The sequence below is a fragment of the Mustela nivalis genome, assembly GCF_964662115.1.
Source record: "Mustela nivalis genome assembly, chromosome: 4".
NCBI classification, from domain to species: domain Eukaryota; kingdom Metazoa; phylum Chordata; class Mammalia; order Carnivora; family Mustelidae; genus Mustela; species Mustela nivalis.
Window position 1 is genome coordinate 120,786,301 of NC_139023.1, and position 20,698 is coordinate 120,806,998.

The 20,698-nt window shown below is 36.8% G+C and overlaps 1 protein-coding gene across 9 annotated transcripts in view; it reads left to right on the forward strand.

Moving 5' to 3' along the window:
* The window catches only part of WDFY3 (WD repeat and FYVE domain containing 3), a 274,260-nt gene that overhangs the window by 107,797 nt on the left and 145,765 nt on the right, over positions 1–20,698 (forward strand). For all 9 annotated transcript variants that reach the window (XM_082726684.1, XM_082726677.1, XM_082726676.1 and 6 more), the window contains 4 exons: positions 7,554–7,663; positions 12,490–12,651; positions 17,175–17,367; positions 19,073–19,259. In XM_082726684.1, the coding sequence (XP_082582810.1) occupies positions 7,554–7,663; positions 12,490–12,651; positions 17,175–17,367; positions 19,073–19,259 (652 nt within the window). The remainder of the gene's footprint in view (positions 1–7,553; positions 7,664–12,489; positions 12,652–17,174; positions 17,368–19,072; positions 19,260–20,698) is intronic.

Below are 20,698 nucleotides of genomic sequence, written 5' to 3' on the forward strand. Positions count from 1 at the left end.
TTCATCTTTCCTATTCTCTTTGTCCTTATGGGTTTAGGCTTTTTGAAAAATCCTTTTATAACCATTTTAGTGGGTGTATTAATCTGCTCAAGCTGCCATAACAAAATACCATAGACCAGTGATGTAAATAAGAGAAATATTCCTTCACAGTTCTGGAGCCTGAAAGTCTAAGATCAGAGTGTCAGTGTGATTGGTTTCTGGTGAGATCTCTCTTCCTGGCTTTCAAATAGCACCTTCTCAAGGTGGCCTCACCTGGAGAAGACAGAGCGCGGGTGTCTCTTCTTATGAGGGCATTAATCTCATCATGAGGACCCCTACCATCATGACTGCATCTGAACCCTAATTGTCTTTCAGAGGCATCTCTGATACCATCACCTTAAGAGTTAGTGCTTCCACAGAGGAATTTGAGGAAGAGGGACACAATTCAGTCCATGGCTGTGGGGCTTCAGGAGAGAACAGAGATAAATGCATGTGCATAACCTTCCATCTTTAACGAGAGCCCATCATGGAGTCTTTGGAGCAACAGCCATTACAATATTTTTAGATCGAGGGACTAAGTTTCTTATTTGGAAGTAGTACATTGTATTAATCGATGTATGGATTTTAAAGTGAGATGATTTTAATTATACTTGCAGTCCGTAAAGCAAGTTCAGTGAAAGGTTATGAGATAGTTTAAGGTAACTTCCCACCCCTGTCTTCTCCTTTCTCCACGTACAGTGGGACTGCATTCTTTTTGTCTTTCCTGATTTCAGTTATTTCTGTAGAACAGAGAAGTTGCACTTAAATATAAGATTTATGTATTTTATGCCTTTTTAGCTATTTTAAACAGGTAACATGAAGGGAAATTTCTCTGTTCTATACTGACTCCTGTCATTGAATTTTCTTTCTTGAGCAGTATCCCTGGATTAGAATAAAATATTCCCCAAATTGTATTTATACTTGCTTTTCTGTTGCTGTCTTTTTAAAATACCTAATCTGCATGTTTGTAGAAAAACACTTTTCTGCCCTAGAGATTTGTTTTCCTAAGTCCTCTTATGATTTTACATACATAGGGTAGGTTTTTCGACAAAATGGAAAGTATCTTAAATGAAGTACACGATGTCTTATTGTTAAATACAGTAATAGTTACACGGGGGTTTTTCTTAAACTTTTTATGTTGCAATAATTCTAGACTCAATCAGAAGTTGCAAATATAGCATGACTTCTTGATTTCTGGGTATTTTTAAGATACATTTTTCCAGATCATGTAATTCCATATAATTTTTAGTTTTAAATTTTGAAATTTATTAACTTCAGAGTCCATTGAATTGAAATTCAATTTTTGTAGATATTACTTCCATAAGAGAAAACTTTCCTGTTCACCCTATCTCAAATAGATCCTTTATCCTCTATCCCCACACCAGTATTTTATTCAGTCACCTTAAATACTGCCTACAGAGCTTTGTCATCTGAAAATATCTTAGTTTACTTAGTTTTACTATCTGTTGTGTTCACTCCTGTATGACTTAGAGGACTACTTGTCATAGATGAGGTGCTCAAAAAAATCTTTACTGATTTTTGATAGAGGATTTCTCTGTTTGGTGGTTTATTTTTTAAAATGCTTTGAGAATTAGAAGTGTTAGAAAAGCCAGACTTACTATGGTTAAGAGAGAAAAGCATAATTTTGGAGTATATCCTTTGTCAGTCTTAAAGACCCCTGGCTGTGGGAATTCTTATTCTTTTATTTTTAGTGTTTAATATTGGAAGTTTCTTTTAGTGAATGTTATCAAACTTGGATAGGGGCAGTGTGCCTGGGTAGCTCATTCATGTAAGTGTCTGTGCCTCAGTTGGTTAAGTGTCTGCCTTCGGCTCAGGTCATGAACCCAGGGTCTTGGAATGGAGCCCTGCCTTGGGCTCCCTGCTCAATGGGGAGTCTGCTTCTCCCTCTCCCTCTTCCTCCACCGCTGCTCAGTCTTTCTCTCTCTCTCTCTCAAATAAATAAATAAAAGTCTTTTTAAAAAGATACTTTGGAGATTTTTTTGATCTTTTGGTTTTTCTAGTAAAAAATTTTCAGGATTCCTAGGCATATTCTGAATCATCTTTTTTCTTTTTAAGATTTTGTTAGAAAGAGAGGGAGAGAGAGAGCGGGTGCGCGTGAGTGCGGAGGGAGGAGCAGAGAGGAAGGCAGACTGTGCCGGACTCCATCCTGGAACTTCATCCTAGGACCCCGAGATCATGGTCTGAGCTGAGTCCACTGTTTAACCAATTGAGCCAGCCAGGTGCCCCTGAATCATCTTACCTCTTGTATATCCTATTCTCATTTTCTGATTGACTGATTTTTATTGTAGCAAAAAACACATAACATGAGATTTACCCTCCGAACAAAATTTTAAGTGTATCGTACAGTTCCCTCTAAGTGCAGTGTCTTACAGTAGATCTTTTTTTTTTTTTTTTAAGATTTTATTTATTTATTTGACAGACAGGTAGGCAGAGAGGCAGGCAGAGAGAGAGAGAGAGAGGAAGGGAAGCAGGCTCCATGCTGAGCAGAGAGCCTGATACAGGCCTCCATCCAGCTTTGGCTGAGATCATGACCATGACTGGTGCCGAAGGCAGAGGCTTTAACCCACTCAGCCACCCAGGCGCCCTTACAGCGCCTTTTTTTTTTTTTTTAACCTTTTTTCTAATCTTCTATAACTGTAACTTTATACTCATTGAACAGCAGCTCTCCATCTCCTTCTCTCAGCCCTTGGCATCATTCTACTTTTTGACGCTGAATTTGGCTACTTTTGAACTTGTATTTCACAGAAAGTTATCATTGAAAGTAATTTGCTGTAATTCTATGCACATAATTTTTCTCCAGAAATTGAGCCCTCTATGATTCATTTGAAAGTTGTCTGTATTTGTTGTGCATCACAGCAAGGTTATTTTTTTAGGATTCCTCTGAATTTGGTGTGAAGTACTTGTTATTTAGTTTGTTACCTAATTACCACTCACATATCAAGCCTCTCTATCAGATCGCTTCTAACGTGGATTATAGATATCTCAGTAGGAATATAAGTATATCTGCAATTCTGTTGTTTGAATCCATCCATCAGAAGTTAGTAAAAATGGAAATGTGCAAAATGCATATAAAGACTGGTATGTAATACATGAGGGCAACTTGACAGTTCTTGTATTCTCTGCCTCCCATAATTCTCTTTTGGTTGTTGCCTCCATGTGGCTTTTGTTAAAAATATGTAGTGCCCCCCAACTAATTTGTGGCCATGTTGTGTACAGGGTATAGCTTAAGATTTTTTCCTACCTTTTGAAGTTACTTGTTAATAAGTTCCACTATGCAGTCTGCTTAACATGGTCCATATAAGTCATTGAAGCAAAAAATCTCCACCCATGTAAAAATAATATCTTTAGTTTATTATTAATGATATCACTGCATGATAGGTGCTGCTGTTAAATACAGTGGTATGATCCCCAGTGGGCAGTGGCCTGATGATGGAGGAGCTAGCGGATGCTTACCACAACTGGTGTCTTACACAGAATCTGTGGTGGGATTAGTTTAATGCAGTGAATCCCTAAGTAGACAACCCAGCCTCTTTTTTTAAACAGAAAAACAGTGTGCCCCGCTGTCCTCCAAGGATTTCAAAGCCACAACACCCTCAGGTAATTTTATTCCCAAGGTGTGGTTGTGTATTATAAAATGAAAAAAAAAAAGAGCATGGAAGCTATGAGTTCTAATACTATTTTTCTGACTAACTTGTGGAAGGTTTTGGGAATGGGAAAGAGTTTTGGAGGCTTGGTTTCTTCATTAATGAAAAAAAACTCATAATACTGTGTATGTGTTTTACATATTCATCCTGTTGCATAAGTTTGAAAATGACTGCTTTAAATGCAAAGGAAATATTGTATTGCACTAAGTTTTGCATTTTGATTGCTCTAAATACTGTCTGACTGAATTCACTCATAGTCTGTCTTTAAATTTCTTTTAAAATTATCTACCTTCTATTACTTAATCTAATAATGAGTTCTACTAACTCCATTTCTACATTTTTTCAGTTGATTGTATGTATTGAAATGCAGTGTGAAAGCTAAAGCTTGAATCAAATGATTGGCAACTCTCAAGATGGGTTAATATTAATATATTCCTTTCATTAACTCTTATAACCTTAAGTTAAATCATTTAAATTTGTATTTGTTAACTATTAGTGAAATTGAAGGATTCTACTGCAATTTTTCTTTACTAGAAGTGTTTTTCTTCCAAAGTTTTAAGAAACTGTAATTTCTTGAGGTTTAATTTAAAATTACTTTCTAGTATACATAATTTTTTAAAGATCACACTCAACTTTCAAGATTTTTACAATGAGCTTCTTGACTCATTTAAAATAAAAAGTGGGAGATCCCATTAAGGTGTTTTGAATGGCAGCAAACTGAAATAAGTAGGTAAGGGTAAAATAGTTCTTATGAATACATTTGTTATGTAAATATCCCTTGTCAATGAGGTCTTCTCCACATTCTTCTCAGAAAAGGGTAGTTGTTATTATTAAGTTGGTAAAGTTGTTAGATGCTGTTACTAATTGCACTCTACTGATCTTTTTCAATCTTTATTTTCATGTGTATTATTTAATCATCTCAGCGATCCACTGAGTTGTTGTAATGTTTAATAATTCGAACATTGAGGGTTTTAAAAGTCAATTATTTGTGTGTTCTTATGTTGTGGAAAATCTTAATATTCATTGTCAGCCAACACAAGAGTAACCACATATTTGTATAAATGCCCATCATCGCTCAGATAAATAGAACTGTTGCAAGCCAAAAGTAGGTTTTTGGTGTTTGGGTTCTCAAAATAAGGATTAGCATTCATTGTTTATAATTGACGACTCACTGAATAACAGTTATTGAGTAGGAGAAAATACATATTTGTCCAGTGTCCTTTTAACATTAATAGCATTATATTGAAAAAGCATGGGTGGCATTTCAATTCACTCAGAATGTGTCTTATCTATAGCTCTCTAGCTTTCATACTGGGAAGGTAATTTTGTTGGTCTCTTCAGCCACTTTCTTTTTGTTCTCTGTCAGAAGCATAGGTAGTATTGACCAGTTCATTTTATTTATTTTTTTAAGATTTCATTTATTTATTTGACAGAGAGAGAGAGAGAGAGATCACAAACAGGCAGAACAGCAGGCAGAGAGAAGGGGGAAGCAGGCTCCCTGCTGAGCAGAGAGCCTGATGTGGGGCTCAATCCCAGGACCCTGGGATCATGCCCTGAGCCAAAGGCAGAGGTTTAACCCACTGAGCCACTCAGGTGCCCCGACCAATTCATTTTCTAATCAATGTTTTTGTCATTGTTGTTATGAAATAGAATTTTGTTACATTGATTTCATGATGGAATAATCAATTTGAAGACTGCAAGTAGTTTTTTAATATATTGAGTTATGAAGTTGGAAGTGCACAATTTAACACCAAAGTTGCCTACCTTGTGCAGAAGCCTAGGAATTGAAAGCACAGCATATCAGCCTTTGAGAATTTTTACTTACTGGAAAGGAGTCATCTTCCTTACACAAGCATTTAGTTCCTATCAAGGAAAGAGCTTATGTAATATAGTGTTAAAACCTGACCCATTACAGATTTGCAAGAAGAAATTGCAGATCAGTATTAATCAGTGATCTCAAACCACAATTGCTAAAGAATGTTTCTTGGTGAGAGTCTTCTGTTTGCTCCCCTGTCTATTGAGACCTTCACAATTTAACTAGCCTTAAACATTGCTTTCTTTGTAGTATTATTCTCCTCAGAACTTGCAGGAATCTGTTTTCCATAGTAAACTCCAACATTCTTTTTTTTTTTTTTAAAGATTTTATTTATTTATCAGAGAGAGAGGGGGAGAGAACGAGCACAGGCAGACAGAATGGCAGGCAGAGGCAGAGGGAGAAGCAGGCTCCCTGCTGAGCAAGGAGCCCAATGTGGGACTCCATCCCAGGACGCTGGGATCATGACCTGAGCCGAAGGCAGCTGCTTAACCAACTGAGCCACCCAGGCGTCCCGTAAACTCCAACATTCTTGATGTTTGTAACAAGTTGAGCTCAAAGTGCCCTTCTTTGATCTCCTTAGCTTGATTTATTCACTCATTTAACAGATATGTATTGGCTACCCACCTAGTGCCAGTGATGTGCTTCATACAAGGGATTGGCAGTGAACAAGGCAGACAAGGAGTCCTTGTGCTCCCATGATGTTTACTTTCTAGAGGGGGTGAGAGGGTATAAATCAGTGAAAATATGAATACAATAATTTCAACATTTTTAAGATGTTGAAATATGAGAAATAAGCTAGGATTCTTTTGGCTTCCCTCTTTTCCCTCTTTTGTTTTTTTTTGTTTTTTGTTTTTTTAAATCACTGTCTCTATCTCTTACAGGCTAGATAGTTTGGATTTGAATATAAGTTCTGTCACTGACTAGCTATGTGGCTCTAAGCAAATTATTCATCCTCTCTGTTTCTCAGTTTATATTATTATAACAGGTATAATGATAGAAAATAACTCATAAGGTTCTATAAAGATTAAATGAGTTAAATCTTCAAGTACTTAAAAGAGTGTTTGTTGGGGCACCTGGGTGACTCAGTGGGTTAAAGCCTCTGCCTTCGGCTCAGGTCATGATCCCACGGTTCTGGGATCGAGCCCCACATCAGGCTCTCTGCTCTGTAGGGAGCCTGCTTCCTCCTCTCTCTCTCTCTCTCTCTCTGCCTCCCTCTCTGCCTACTTGTGATCTCTGTCTGTCAAATAAATAAATAAATAAAATCTTAAAAAAAAAAAAGAGTGTTTGTTGTATAGTAAGACTTGGTAAAAATGAGCTATTTAACATTTTTTGTATTAAAATATTCTTTCAAATGGAGGTATACAAAGATGAAATATTCCGAGCACAGTATCCTATGTAAGTCTTGTATTCATTCAGTTATTTAATGAAAAACTTTATTTATCTTGATTGTCTTAAATGAAAGAAGAAAAAATATCTCAAAGCCAACCTAAATTCTATTTATTCTACCTTTTGCATTTTTATGTTGTGTGTGAAGTGTACACTAGCAACCTGTCAGGTTGGTTTTGATAAGTGAACAGATTGGACTTTCTGACACTAACTCATCTCATATATTGATAGAAACATTAATGAACTCTGTGCTGATGAAATTAAGCACATGGTTTGGGATTTGTCCCATTTCCCTTACTTCTAAAACCGTAACTGACTAAAATTTCTTTCCTCCGATGCTGTTCTGTGCGTGGCACTCATTATTCCCACTGTCAGGAGTTCAGGACCCCTTCGTGTGTGCCACTGGGGCGGCTATGATTTGGGTCACCTCCACCAGAGTCTCTGCCCTTCCAGTTTGTCCTGCACATCACCACTGTATATCTGTATCTCTCTCTCTCTCTATATATATATCTGGTCTTAGACTGATCCTTTCATCGTGTACTTTGCTCAAGAAATTGTGCTTATCGAAAGCACGTGGATAGTAAATGATCATTTGGGGGCAGGTTTTAAGGAAGAACCTCTTTATATGTGATGTCTCCCCACCTCATGGGTTCCCTTTGGTTTTATAGAGGCTGCAAGTCGGGCCATAGTCCAATTCCTAGAAATCAATCAGAGTGAAGAAGCCAGTAGAGGTTGGATGCTTCTGACAACAATTAATTTGTTAGCATCCTCTGGTCAGGTAAGTTCTTTGTTTTTGTGTTTGATAACTTTTTTTATCCTCATGGAATTTTATGAGATTAAATTTATCATCGTATCTAATTAAGATTTTCTGATAATCATTATGTTCTTCTAATGCTTCTTACATGTTATTTCATGCTTCTTGTAACATCTCTATGTGGAGAATTCTGTTTTATTAATTTTATACCTAAGGGAATGCCTAACTTGAATAGCATTTTCCGTCTTTGTTGTCATAACACATGGAACATGATACCAGTGCACAGTGTGCCAGGTACAGCACTGGACTTCTGTGACTGTAGGCGAGTAGCCCGGAACTCTGGCTCCATGTGGCCCAGACCAACATTGCTGTGATCTGTGTTAGGGCTCTTGCCTTCTTTCTCCACCCCCCTCTAAGTTTTTTAAACACATTTATTCTTTTTTCTTTTAGGTAATTTACATACCATATAACTCACCCATTTAAAGTGTGTAATTCAGTGGTTTTTAATATATTCACAGAGTTGTGTAGCCATCACCGCAGGCTATTTCGGAACATTTCCATCATCCCATAAAGAAGCCCTGTACCCTGTAGCTATCACACCCCCATTCCCTACCCCCGCCCCCAGTCTTTTTTTTTTTTTACTCAATTAATTAACATGCAATGTATTTGTTTCAGGGGTACAGGCCTGTGATTTATCAGTCTTATATAATACCCAGTGCTCATTATAATGCATACCTTCCCCAATGTCTATCACCCAGTCACCCCATCCCTCCAACCCCTCCTCCTCTCCAGCAACCCTCAGTTTGTTTCCTAAGATTAAGAGTCTCTTAGGGTTTGTCTCCATCTCTGATTTCATCTTGTTTTATTTTTCTCTCCCTTCCCCTGTGATCCTCTGTCTTCTTTCTCAAATTCCTCATATCAAGGGCACTTGCCTTAGAAGAATCATCTAATGTCATTCACTAATAAGGAATAAATGACATGGAAAATACTTTTAAATTCTTTTAACTTTATGGGAAAATAGGGGAATACTGATGTTTTCAGGATATGTATTCCCTTCCCACTTGATTTATTCTGGAGATTGCCACTCCCCCTGCCCAGTCACCTTTAAACATCTGCCGTGATCTGTGTTGCATCTACTCAGTGATGATCTGTTTGGATGCCTGACTCTTGGCCTGTGATGTGGGCATGAAAGTTTATTCGACCTTCTACAGTTCTGAGTAGAATTACCTATCAAAGTTAGTGCCAGTCTTGAGAATGGTTATTATCTAAATTACAGTGGGGGTTTTAAACAACTCACATCATTTAATAATGGGATTTACAAAGGTGGGTGTGACTAGTCATACTACAGTGACAGGCCACAGTAGAAACAGTGCATATTCCTTAGTAACCATATCCTGGCAATAGTCACTAGCCTCAAGTAGTAGCCCTGGGACTTTTCTCCCTTAGAATGACCTGTTTCCCTCTTTTGTTTGCTGGTTTAGGTTTGTTTGTTTGTTTCTTTCTTTCTTTCTTTCTTAACGTCGCAAAAGGAATTAGACCAACTTGCTCTGATGTACCTGGGACTTCCACATGTTAGCTCAGAAATCCCACATCGCAGGCAACCCTTGAGTCATGGGCAAATGGAGATGTTTGTTTTCTCCAAGTAATCTTTAGATAGTCCTAAAGAGGCCCACTGTTTCCATGTATCTGTGACCAGACCAGAAGACTATCAAAATGTCAGTTTTGTTTGCTGTTGATGGTAGCTATAAATGCCTCCCTATTAACTGTACCGAAATTTGGTTTGGTTTAGAATAACATGTAAAATAATCATTTTCATTAGAATATTTCTGAGTTTTGTTTTGTTTGTTTTTTAGGATATTTATTTATTTATGTAAGGGAGAGAACAGTAGTGGAGGTGAGGGATTGAGGGGGAGGGAGAAGCAGACTCTTTACTGAGCAGGGAGCCCACCATGGGGCTCGATCCCAGGACCCCAAGATTGTGACCTGAGCTGAAGGTAGACGCTTAAGCTATTGAGCCGCCCAGGCACCTTGGAATATTTCTAAGTTTTAATCACATTTTCTGTAGATGCTCTCTTTCTCAAGTGTGAACAAAAAGTGTGGCCTGCCAAAATTCCTAACACACTGGAAAGTCAGTAAATGTGAATTAGCTTAAATGTGTACAAATGGACAGATTGCCTTAAAAGAGTAAGAAAAGAATCAGGGGAAACCTAATCACTTTTTAAAAAAATTACAAATGTTGCCAATTACTAGTTTGGATTCCAAGTTATACTTTTAGTCTATCAGTTATAAAATGAAAATGAGAAGTCATATATTTTGACTAAGGGAAAGGGAAAGCTAGTAATAACCTGACTAGAAAAAGACATTTTATTTTATTTTTATTCTGTTTTTAAAGATTTTTTATTTATTTATGTTGAGAGAGAGAGACAGAGATAGTGAGAGAGATAGTAAGAGAGCATGAGCAGGGTGGAGAGGGAGAAGCAGGCTCCCTGCTTAGCAGAGAGCCTGATATGCCACTCGATCCCAGAACCCTGAGATCATGACCTGAGCCAAAGGCAGACACTTGACAATTGAGCCACCCAGGTGCCCTGAAAAAGAGACCTTTTAAAAGAAAATTCAGGGTTATATATTTTGAGTTGGCTTGTTTGTTTACCTGCCATTTCCTGTTGGTAGTGGTGAGGAACATAGATGACAAAAACATGTCCTAAGTCAACATGTAGATGACAAAGATGGAGTAGATGAAGATAACACTATAAAATGCAATCATGGGGCACTTGGGTGTCTCAGTGGGTTAAGCGTCTGCCTTCAGCTCAGGTCATGATCCCAGGGTCCTGGGATTGAGTCAGCATCGGGCTCCCTGCTCAGAAGACTATCTGCTTCTCCCTCTCTCTCTCTGCCTGCCACTCCCCCTGTTGTGTGCTCTCTCTGTCAAATAAATAAATAAAACCTTAAAAAAAGAAAAAAAACTGAACCATTAAAAAAATAAAATACAGTCATGGGGGGTATACGTAGTGCTATGAAAATAGAAATGTGAAATGTTAGAGTTCCAAATTTTGTAGGTGGGGGTAGGAGGAAAGATGAGGAATTAAAGCATCTGACATGGGCAGACTTTAAACTGAACATCAGAAATATGGAGATGTCGTAACTAGAAGTAATCGTAGTGGGAAGAGCAAAGGGTTTTTAAAATATTTAGAGGCAGGAAATGATACTGGATGTGTAGAAAAGGACCAGGTCATGCAAGGGATTGTTCTTTTTTTTTTTTTTTTTTGAGTTATTGGTTTTTTATTTGCAAGGGATTGTTGCAAAGTCTCTCTCCTCTCATCACCCTGCTGCTGCATTAGTTCAAGCCCCATCTCATATGGTTTTCCGTAATAGTTTCCTAATTACTTTGGCTTTCTTGCTTTTATATCTAACATATCTAGACTACCACCAGCTAATATTCTGAAATCTGGTTCTGTTATTCCTTTGTTTGTAACACTTCAGTGTTCTCCAGTGCCAGGGAAATAAAAGTCAGACCAGATTGGGAGACCATATGCATACATAGGTCATCAGATATATGCACGTGGGGATCAGTCAGCTTGTTTTGTTACCTAGGGCAGGTTATGTCAGTCATGAGTTTCAACTGCTTCATGTGTAAAATCAGGATCATACAATAATAGAATATACCTTGTAGGGTTGATGGAGGAATAGATGAGTAATTAAAATGCTTAGCCTTATGCCTGTTTTATAATTAACACTTATTAAAGATTAGATGTTATTATTGTGGCTTTTCAGGAATTAACAGTTTTGGACTGAGGTTCCTGAAACATACTATACTGTAGAGTTCAACCTCTTATGTATCTTCCAGATGATCTTTCCCCTCTTAATTCCTATACTTTTCCATTCCGTTCCTGGCAGTGTTGATAATTCCCTTTATATTAGCCAGCGTACTGTCATCACTATGCTTAAGAGATTAAATCATAGTCGAACCGACTTGTGCTAGTAGACCGCGGTCTTCTGAAGGGCAGGGGTGCTTTGTCATTGCATGTCCTGTGCCTAGCACACTGCCAGACATACCCTATGCATTCAAAACGTGCTTGATAAGAAACCTAAGAAACTTAATACAGATTATGCCAGCTCTTGATCTCCAGCGTGGTAAAACTTTTTATTCCAAACTTCACTATGAGAAAATTTGCCAATTATTATAGCATACTTCTTAAGAATACTGGAAGCCTCACCATAACAAGAAGGTAGAATTTTTTGCTTTAGAAATTGTTGAAAATGATACAGAGATGTGTGTGTGTGTGTGTGTGTGTGTGTGTGTGTGATGGCTATATCCCTCAAGTATACTTTCGGCCTCAAGAATGTATTTTAAGAATAAAAATCATGGTCAAGCAACTACTAATACATAATGTAGTGCATAATATAGCTCGTGTTTGTTATATAATGCTTATATTAGCTCTGAGACCTAATTGGCATTATATCTGTTTTATAGGAGAGAAAAGTGAGGTCCAGCAAAATTCGTTTGCCTAAATTTATGGTTAAGTGTCTTTTTTCCAGATTGCAAAGTTTATATTCTTTGAAACATTCTGCCTCTTGATAAATAAATAGTAAACTTAATAAATAACAAATACATCTCAATCTTTGATTAAAGCAAACTTGTCCAAATGGAAAATGAGTATTTGTCAGCATAGAGTAATTTTTTAAAGATTTTCAGGCATTTAAGAAGTTATTTTGTATGTAATTTTCTGGCTTAAAATTTGTAAGTTAATGATTTAACATCTGGCTTAAAATTTGTGAATTTCCTTAGCTGCACCAGTTACAGTTATATCTGTCTGTCTGCTTATTCACTTATTTATTGGTTTGTTTTCCAGAAAACCGTGGACTGCATGACAACGATGTCAGTGCCTTCCACCCTGGTTAAATGTTTATATCTGTTTTTTGACCTTCCACATGTGCCTGAGGCCGTTGGAGGTGCACAGAATGAGCTACCTGTAGCAGAACGTCGTGGACTACTCCAGAAAGTTTTTGTACAGGTGTGGAAGGTGCTATTTGTCTGCCCAGCAATACCAGTCTATTTAAAATGAAACAGGTGTACTCCTCAAAGAGGTGTTCTGCCTATTCCATTTTCTATAATACTCCATGCTCTCATATATTTTTAAGATTTTATTAATTATTTATTTGAGAGAGAGAGTTAGAAAGCGTGCACAAGTTTGGGGAGAGGCAGAGAGAAAAGAGAAGCAGACTCCCTGCTGAGCAGGAAGCCTGATGTGGGGCTGTGTCCCAGGACCCTGGCTGGGATCATGACCTGAGCCGAAGGCAGACACTTAACCAACTGAACCACTCAGTTACCCCTTCTATGTTCTTTATTATTGACTTTGTCTCATATAATTGCCATATTTCTTGAATCTGAACACTTACTTTGAGGAGTAATGGAGTGAGGCATTAACAAGTTTATTTCTCTGGACAGATTCAAATATTAAGGTATCCTTTGATAAGGCAATGACATCTCTAAAAGGGAATAAGCAAAAAAACTTCTGTTGTCAGTCATATTAAATTTGGGGTAATAGTTTGTTGTTGTTGTTGTTTTTTTATTTTTTTTAAGGTCTTATTATTTATTTGACAGACAGAGATCACAAGTAGGCAGAGAGGCAGGCAGAGAGAGAGGAAGAAGCAGGCTCCCCGCTGAGCAGAGAGCCCGACAAGGGGCTCGACCCCAGGACCCTGGGATCATGACCCAAGCCGAAGGCAGAGGCTTTAATCCACTGAGCCACCCAGGTGCCCTTGGGGTAACAGTTCTTAAAATATGAGAAATTCTGTTTGTTGCTCTAAATATAGGAAATTCCTAGCCTATAAATATTTCACTTGTTAAAGCCTGTTTATTTTAGTGGCTGCCACCATCTCCTCTGCTCTCTGCTTTTAAAGTTCTTTACTGCTGTTGCTGCTATTCCTTTAATAGCATTAGCAGTTAACCAGGGTTTAGTAGACCTTTGTTAGTTTGTCTGGCCATCATTTTGATATCCTTCCTTGGGAGAAAATTTTCAAAAAAGAGTACACAAATGTGGAATACAGTCTATCTATGGGACTAATACAGTGTTCAGAAAAACCACATTGACACAAGAGGACAGGTACTGTGTCATTTCACTTCTGTGAATCAAAGTGGTCAAACTCTTAGCAAGTAGGACAGTGATTCCCAAGTGCCAGAGGGTAAGGAACAAAGGGTTGTTGTTTAGTGGGTGTAGAGTTTCAGTTTTGCAGGATGAAAATGTGCTAGAGAGCTGTTGTACAGTAACGTGCATGAAATGAACACTATACTTAAAAGTGATTAAGATGGTATATTTTGTGTTACATGTTTCACCTCAATTAAAAAAAAAATAAAAACAAACAAAACCTGTTTGAATTCAGTTCTCTGCAATTACATAATTTAAGGTGCACATTTCTCACCTCTGAAGTCAGGAAAATGATACCTACCTAAAGGGTTTTTGTGAGGATTAAGTGAGATAAAACGCAAAGCGATGGTTTGTGTGTGGTAGACATGAACTAAAAGACCCTTTGATTGCTGCTCTTTCCACTACCAGGGCCACCTCCCTCAGAGTAGCTGAGAGGACAGTGGATCTGCAGTGGGTAAGGTGGAGCTGGATACGTGGTAGTGGGGTCTTTGATGAAGAGCTTTGTGGAGGGGTGAGCAATGAAGGGACAAGAGAGAGGGAGACTAAGGCGGTTTTAGAAAGGAAAAGATACAGTGCACCTGGGTGGCTCAGTTGTTTAAGCATCTGCCTTCAGGTCAAGTCATGATCCCAGGGTCCTGGGCTTGAGCTCCAGGTCAGTCTCCCTGCTCAGCAGGAAGCCTGCTTTTCCCACCCCAGCTCATGCACACATGTGTGTACTCGCTCTCTCTCAAATAAATAAAATCTTAAAAAACAACAAAAAAAGGAAAAGACAAGATTATCAATAAAGTACTAATTCAACAAATATTTATTGAACACTGGATTTCTTAGATACTTTTTGCTAGTATTTAGGTAAATCCATTATCTCATATCATTTGGAAGGCATCCCATGACTTCAGAGGTTTTGTTTTTCCACAAAATGATGATGAAAGCAAATGGCAGAAGTAGGATTAGAAGTTATGTTTATCTGAGTCCTGAATTAGATTGGATGAGAAAAGCAATGGGAATAAACAAAGGAGTAAATCCCATAGGAATTAAAGCTGCTTAAAGACATTGCTAATGAATGTAGTGGGTTAGTCTTTGCTTATAGGCTAGTAACCCTATTTCAATAAAGCTCTTCTAAAGAACTAATTAATACCTTTGGCAATAAACGGAGGCTGAATTTTGTGTTTTTAATGCTAATTAAGTATAGCAAAGATTTCTTCTAAAACTTAAAAAAATGTTTTCTGTATCTGAAGGCCGTGGGTGTTTCCAAATGAATGTGAGATTCATTTCAGCATATTGGAACCATTGAATGTTAAGGCCAAAAGGAACTTCAACGAGAATTTGGATGAAACTCTCCGTTTAAAGTTACAGAAGCTAATAGCTGAGGCTGTAGTCCGCAGCAGTTGTATGGCAGGGATGGGGGCCTGGCTCTTCCCACCTCCTAATCCAATGCTCCTTTAGCATCACTTCCTTATTTCATTTTCTCCTCACAGGACACTGTGGTCGCCACTTTGTCTAGAATGCCAGTGGGGACAGACTTACCAAATGTTTTCAGAACACATACTGTTTATGATACATGAAATCCGTATGTTTATGTTATGTGATAGTTGGTTTCCTGGGTCCTTAGCATTGGTACTGGTTGATGTAGGCATTCACTGTGTTGTTTTGTTTGTTTTGTGGTTTTTTTGTAGTTGTGTTGATTTGGCCAGTTATTTTCTGCCACACTTGGCTAGAGTTAATAACAGAGTCCCTACAAATAGAAATGGTTAGTATATAGGAGAAGATGAATGAGATATAGACTGGTTTTCTGTTCTATAAAATGAAAGGATTACATGAGATTATTTCTGAGAATCCTTTTGCCTTTAAAGATTAAGAGCTAGTTATTTTAAAAATCAACAAATTTAAGGAATTAAATCCAGTTCATTTTTGAGAAGAAAGATTTGTTTTGGAGAAAGTATTTTATTTTCAAGTTTGTTTTTATGTTACAAATTAGAGAAATGACATACTTCTCTAATCACATAAGGTAGTGTGAGAACCAGTGAAAAGTATATTCAGTGATGTACTTTTTTGAAGGTAGATAAATTTTGTTGCAGTTGATGATCTTTTTTTCATTTTATTTTTTGGGTTACATTTGACATGTATGGGGAAAGTTAATAACCTATTACAGATATTAAATCAGTATCCAGCAATTTCTCCAAGCATTTTTGTGTGTGTCAGGGGGAATGCCTATATTTACCCATTTTGTAAATACCTTATTTCTCTGTATTCTTGGTCATTTATTCCCCCTTTCCTCCTATTTGGCAACTATGAATTAGAAAGCCCTTCTATTTAAGTAAACTTTTGCATTGAAGGAAATAGGAGAAATAAAAACCTAACTTTCTCAGACAAAACATATTTTAAATACTTTTTGTATATTTAGCAGTTTCCCCACAGATGCTGAAATACTCAAATTTCATGAAGCACATTTCTTTGAAGAGAATAAAATTTACATAAATTATAGTTACTTTATTCATTATGATAGATATTTTTGAATATTTAGAAAAGAAATTTTAGCAAGGAGAAGAAAAGTTAACTTCTGATGCTGAGACAAGATAAGCAGGAAAAAAATCCATTGAAGGCAAAAACCATAGCTGAATTCTAAAAGTAGTGGCTCTTAGTGCTTTGAGTACTAGTGTAATGTGTATTCTGCAAATCATAATTAAGGAATAAATTCTCATTCCAAAGTTTAAGAAGTTTTGAATCTTCTTTGAAAGCCAAGCCTTAGAAGATTTTTGGCTACTAGAGATAGTTGAAAGATGATTCAGAATTAAGATGATTTTGTTATTGTAATATCTTCTTCTACCTGTATAGAAATTGGAACAATTTAAAATAGTTTTCAAGACCTGTTTTTACTTTCTCACCTCCCTAAAACTGTCCTTTTTAGAGAAGAAAATTGTATCTCACCTATGACAATCTATGAATTAAAGAACCAAATTAGAAAACCAAAATGTTGACCTTGAAAGTTACTGTTGATTTACTCCATTTCAGAGTCAGTATACAAAAATACCACAGAGAAGACAGGATAGTAAACAGAGTTGGGGTTTTTTGTTTTTGTTTTTTTGGTGGGTTTTTTTGTGTTTTGTTTTTGTTTTGTTTTGTTTTTTGTTTTTTGGGGTTTTTTGGGTTAATTTTAAATAAGCTGATAAAAGTAGGTCTGGCTTACTATCTTAGTATAACACACGTCTAATTATAGGTTGTTTTTTATAACATTGCCTGAGTTAAAGCACCCATCATTGTGGCTTTAATGATATCACTTAATACTAACCCTGAACTTTCAGAGTTTTTAATAATCAGATCTAGCCCTCTTCTGGTTCCTCCTTTACCCAACCACTCATTTATTTAAATACACATTTGTTTTGTTTCTTTAGATCTTAGTGAAACTCTGCAGTTTTGTTTCTCCGGCGGAGGAACTGGCTCAAAAAGATGATCTCCAGCTTTTATTCAGTGCAATAACCTCTTGGTGCCCTCCCTACAACCTGCCTTGGAGGAAGAGTGCTGGAGAAGTCCTTATGACCATATCCCGTCATGGTCTTAGTGTCAATGTAGTGAAGTATATTCATGGTGAATATTTCTTTATGTTCATTTTCAGCGCCCTAAGTTTCTTTCATTTTTCTCTTCTTCATGTGATGACAGACTGCTTTTTATCTCTCAGTTTTCTAAAGATTCTATTTCAAATTAAAAATGGTCTTTGCCAGGAGAAAAAAAAAAGTTATTTCTGAGACATTTCTAATGTAAGAAATTTTTGTATGTTCTAAACAATGGATATCTACAAGAGTTGAAATAATTTCATTGTTTATAAATGTTTAATCAGAATGTCAGTTTGGTATTGTAGCCTATTCTTCCCTACTCTTCTCCTGAGGGGGGGGAAAAAGTTTTTTTGTGATATTATAGTTTAAAGCCTTTCTGAAGATATTTCATTAGTAGATAGGTAAGTATCTGGCCAATGGGGCACAAGTGAAATTAGGTGGATTCCTTATCATTACTAAGGAGAAATTGTGTATTCTGTTTAACTCCTTTGTAAGTGTCAATTACCCTTTAAATGTCTTACTAGGAGACAGTGTAGCATCTGAAATAGTTCACTTCTTATATGTTTTTTCCCTGAAAATCTTACAAAATAATTTTTAATACAACTGTTTGTTCACTCACCTAACATCAATCAGTCATTAAATGCTTCTTGCCCACATTCCCATGTTAAATCTTACTAGCTTTTGTTATGTGACATTGGATTTCTTTAGACAAATCAATTTCGTTAAAGATAATAGAAAAAAAATGTTGAGAGTTTACACTCTATTTCATGGAACAACTAATAAATCACAGTGAGTTATGCTTCATTCAAATCCCATCTCTGTTCTTAAATTTGTTCATGATTCATCAGTCAACCGGATTCTGCTCAAACCCACACTCCTCTGTGCCTTTACTAAGTTATGAGTGTTCCGTGGAAAATTTGCTTTAAGTAAAAGATCAAAAGGGGCCATAAGGACAAATGAGTTCTGTTCACACCCTAGTGCCTGCCCAGCTGTATGAGGGCTTCTATAACACATGTCACATCCACCCAGCACCTCTCCATAAGGCTCAGAACACTGCCTGTGCTGGGAAAGCGTCTGGAGGTGACGAGTGTATGACAGCCTGCTTGGGGGTCCAGGCTCAGCATCTCTCTGATGGGGAGACTGGGCTAGGCCTGCAGATGTGCCTGCAGGTGGCTGGGAGAACATATTTTTGAAAAGCCTTTAATCCCCAAAGTCAGTGAGAAGGTACCACTGTGCTTTAAATGAGTAACATAAGTATAAACATAATTGAAAAAAATTTATTTCCTGAAGTATTTCTGTATCTCATTGGTCCATATTCACTCCGATTTGAGCTTTTAAACTAATGATTGGATTTTTCTTTTTAAACTTAGAAGATAGGTTTTTGCCCCCCCCCCCCATCCTTTTACTATTCTAACATAAAAGATCAAAAATACTGTTTGGCAGCAAGCAATCATTTTATTTACTGAAAAACATCTAAGTGTGATGTAAAAACTATAATAATGTCAACTATTTTTCAACATTTCCTGTATTACCCTTTGTTTACTACTTAGTGACAGAGCTTTTCCAGTGAATTTGAGTCTTGTATTTACTTTTAGAATGTGTAATAACATTTATCTTCTAGTATTTTATAGATACATTAAAATTCAGTATTTCATTGAGAATAAAATTTTTTATTTAAGAATAAAAATTTTCTTAAGCAATTGATATAAATAATACGTATTTATTCTTAATTTTTGCAGAAAAAGAATGTTTATCTACGTGTGTTCAGAATATGCAGCAATCGGATGACCTGTCTCCCCTAGAAATTGTTGAAATGTTTGCTGGGCTTTCTTGTTTCCTCAAAGATTCAAGTGATGTTTCCCAAACCCTTTTGGATGATTTTCGGATATGGCAAGGATATAATTTCCTTTGTGATCTCTTGCTTAGGTAAGACCCCACAATTTAAGAATATATTTTAAATGTGTATTCAGTCTTTTCTGTCAATGGAAACAGCATGGTTTGGGGCTATGGGAAAAAAAAAAAGGGGGATTAATCACTTATTCAATGTATACTTTATCCCCTTGGCTTTAATCACTTCTTTTTATTCCTGTCTGCAGGCAGAGTATAAAAAGTGAGTTTAAGCTTGCAAATGCAGGCTACAAACTTGGTGGAATCCATGGTTAGGTGTGGAAGTAAATCTGTTGTTCAGTAGCTGAGAGAAGAGCTAACTGACATCTTTCTAAAGTGTAAAGTCATCATGCTTAATTATATTTTTGGGATTTCTTACTATACCAGTGGTTTATTAATATAGTTAATAACAAGAATAATTATGTAGATTGAATGAGACCTTACAATGTATGTATAAAACAAAATGTTTCACAAGCCCCCTTTTCCATCCCAAATGTTTCATGCATATCCTGGGAAAATGGCTGGTTGCAAATTTATTAAGAAGAAAATACTCATGTCTCACTAGTTGTTCCTGGCCCATTACTTACTTTTAAATCATTTGATCTGTTCTAAACCAGCACTATTTTGTAAACTCCTTATTTCTAATACCAGTGTAACGTACTTGCGATTACTACTAAGCAACTCCCCAGAATACACTTTGGCGCATATATATATATCTTAATTTACAGAGGAGGATATAGAAGGTGATGAGGTGAGCATTTCATGTAACTGGATGGGGGGTGTTAATTGGTATAATCCTTTGAGCCTGCAGATTGATCACTTACAGTCAAGAGCCTCAAAATTGTTGATACTCTCACCTGTGGTTATTAATCCTAGAAATATAATCCTAAATGTAGACAAAATTAATGCTCCTGTATTCTGATTCCCACTGGCTATCCCACTTCCCTTTCCTCAAATCTGTGGTTGGCTCTTCATGACCATTCAAAGAGTATCTATAGGGATTTTATATTAAAAAGGAGAAGCATTTGTGTCAACATTGGTAAATGGAAAAAACAGGTTATAAAATTCTGTATATGGTGTAAAAATAACTATTATTAAGACCAAACTTTTCACAATTAAAAAAAGGGCAAGTTTATAAACCATATCAGAATATTTTTTTTAAGATTTTATTTATTTGACAGAGATCACAAGTAGGCAGAGAGAGAGGGGAAAGCAGGCTCCCTGCTGAGCAGAGAGCCCAATGTGGGCCTCAGTCCCAGGACTCTGGAATCATGACCTGAGCCGAAGGCAGAGGCTTAACCCACTGAGCCACCCAGGTGCCCCAAACCGTATCAGAATATTAACAGGTGTCTGAGTTGTGAGGCTAAACATAACTTTTCTACTTAAGTGTACTCTTCAGCTTTATTTTAATTAGAATAATTAGTTCTGTTATGGAGGAAGCCCCATTAAATCTTACTCTTTTAAAGAGATAGTTTTGC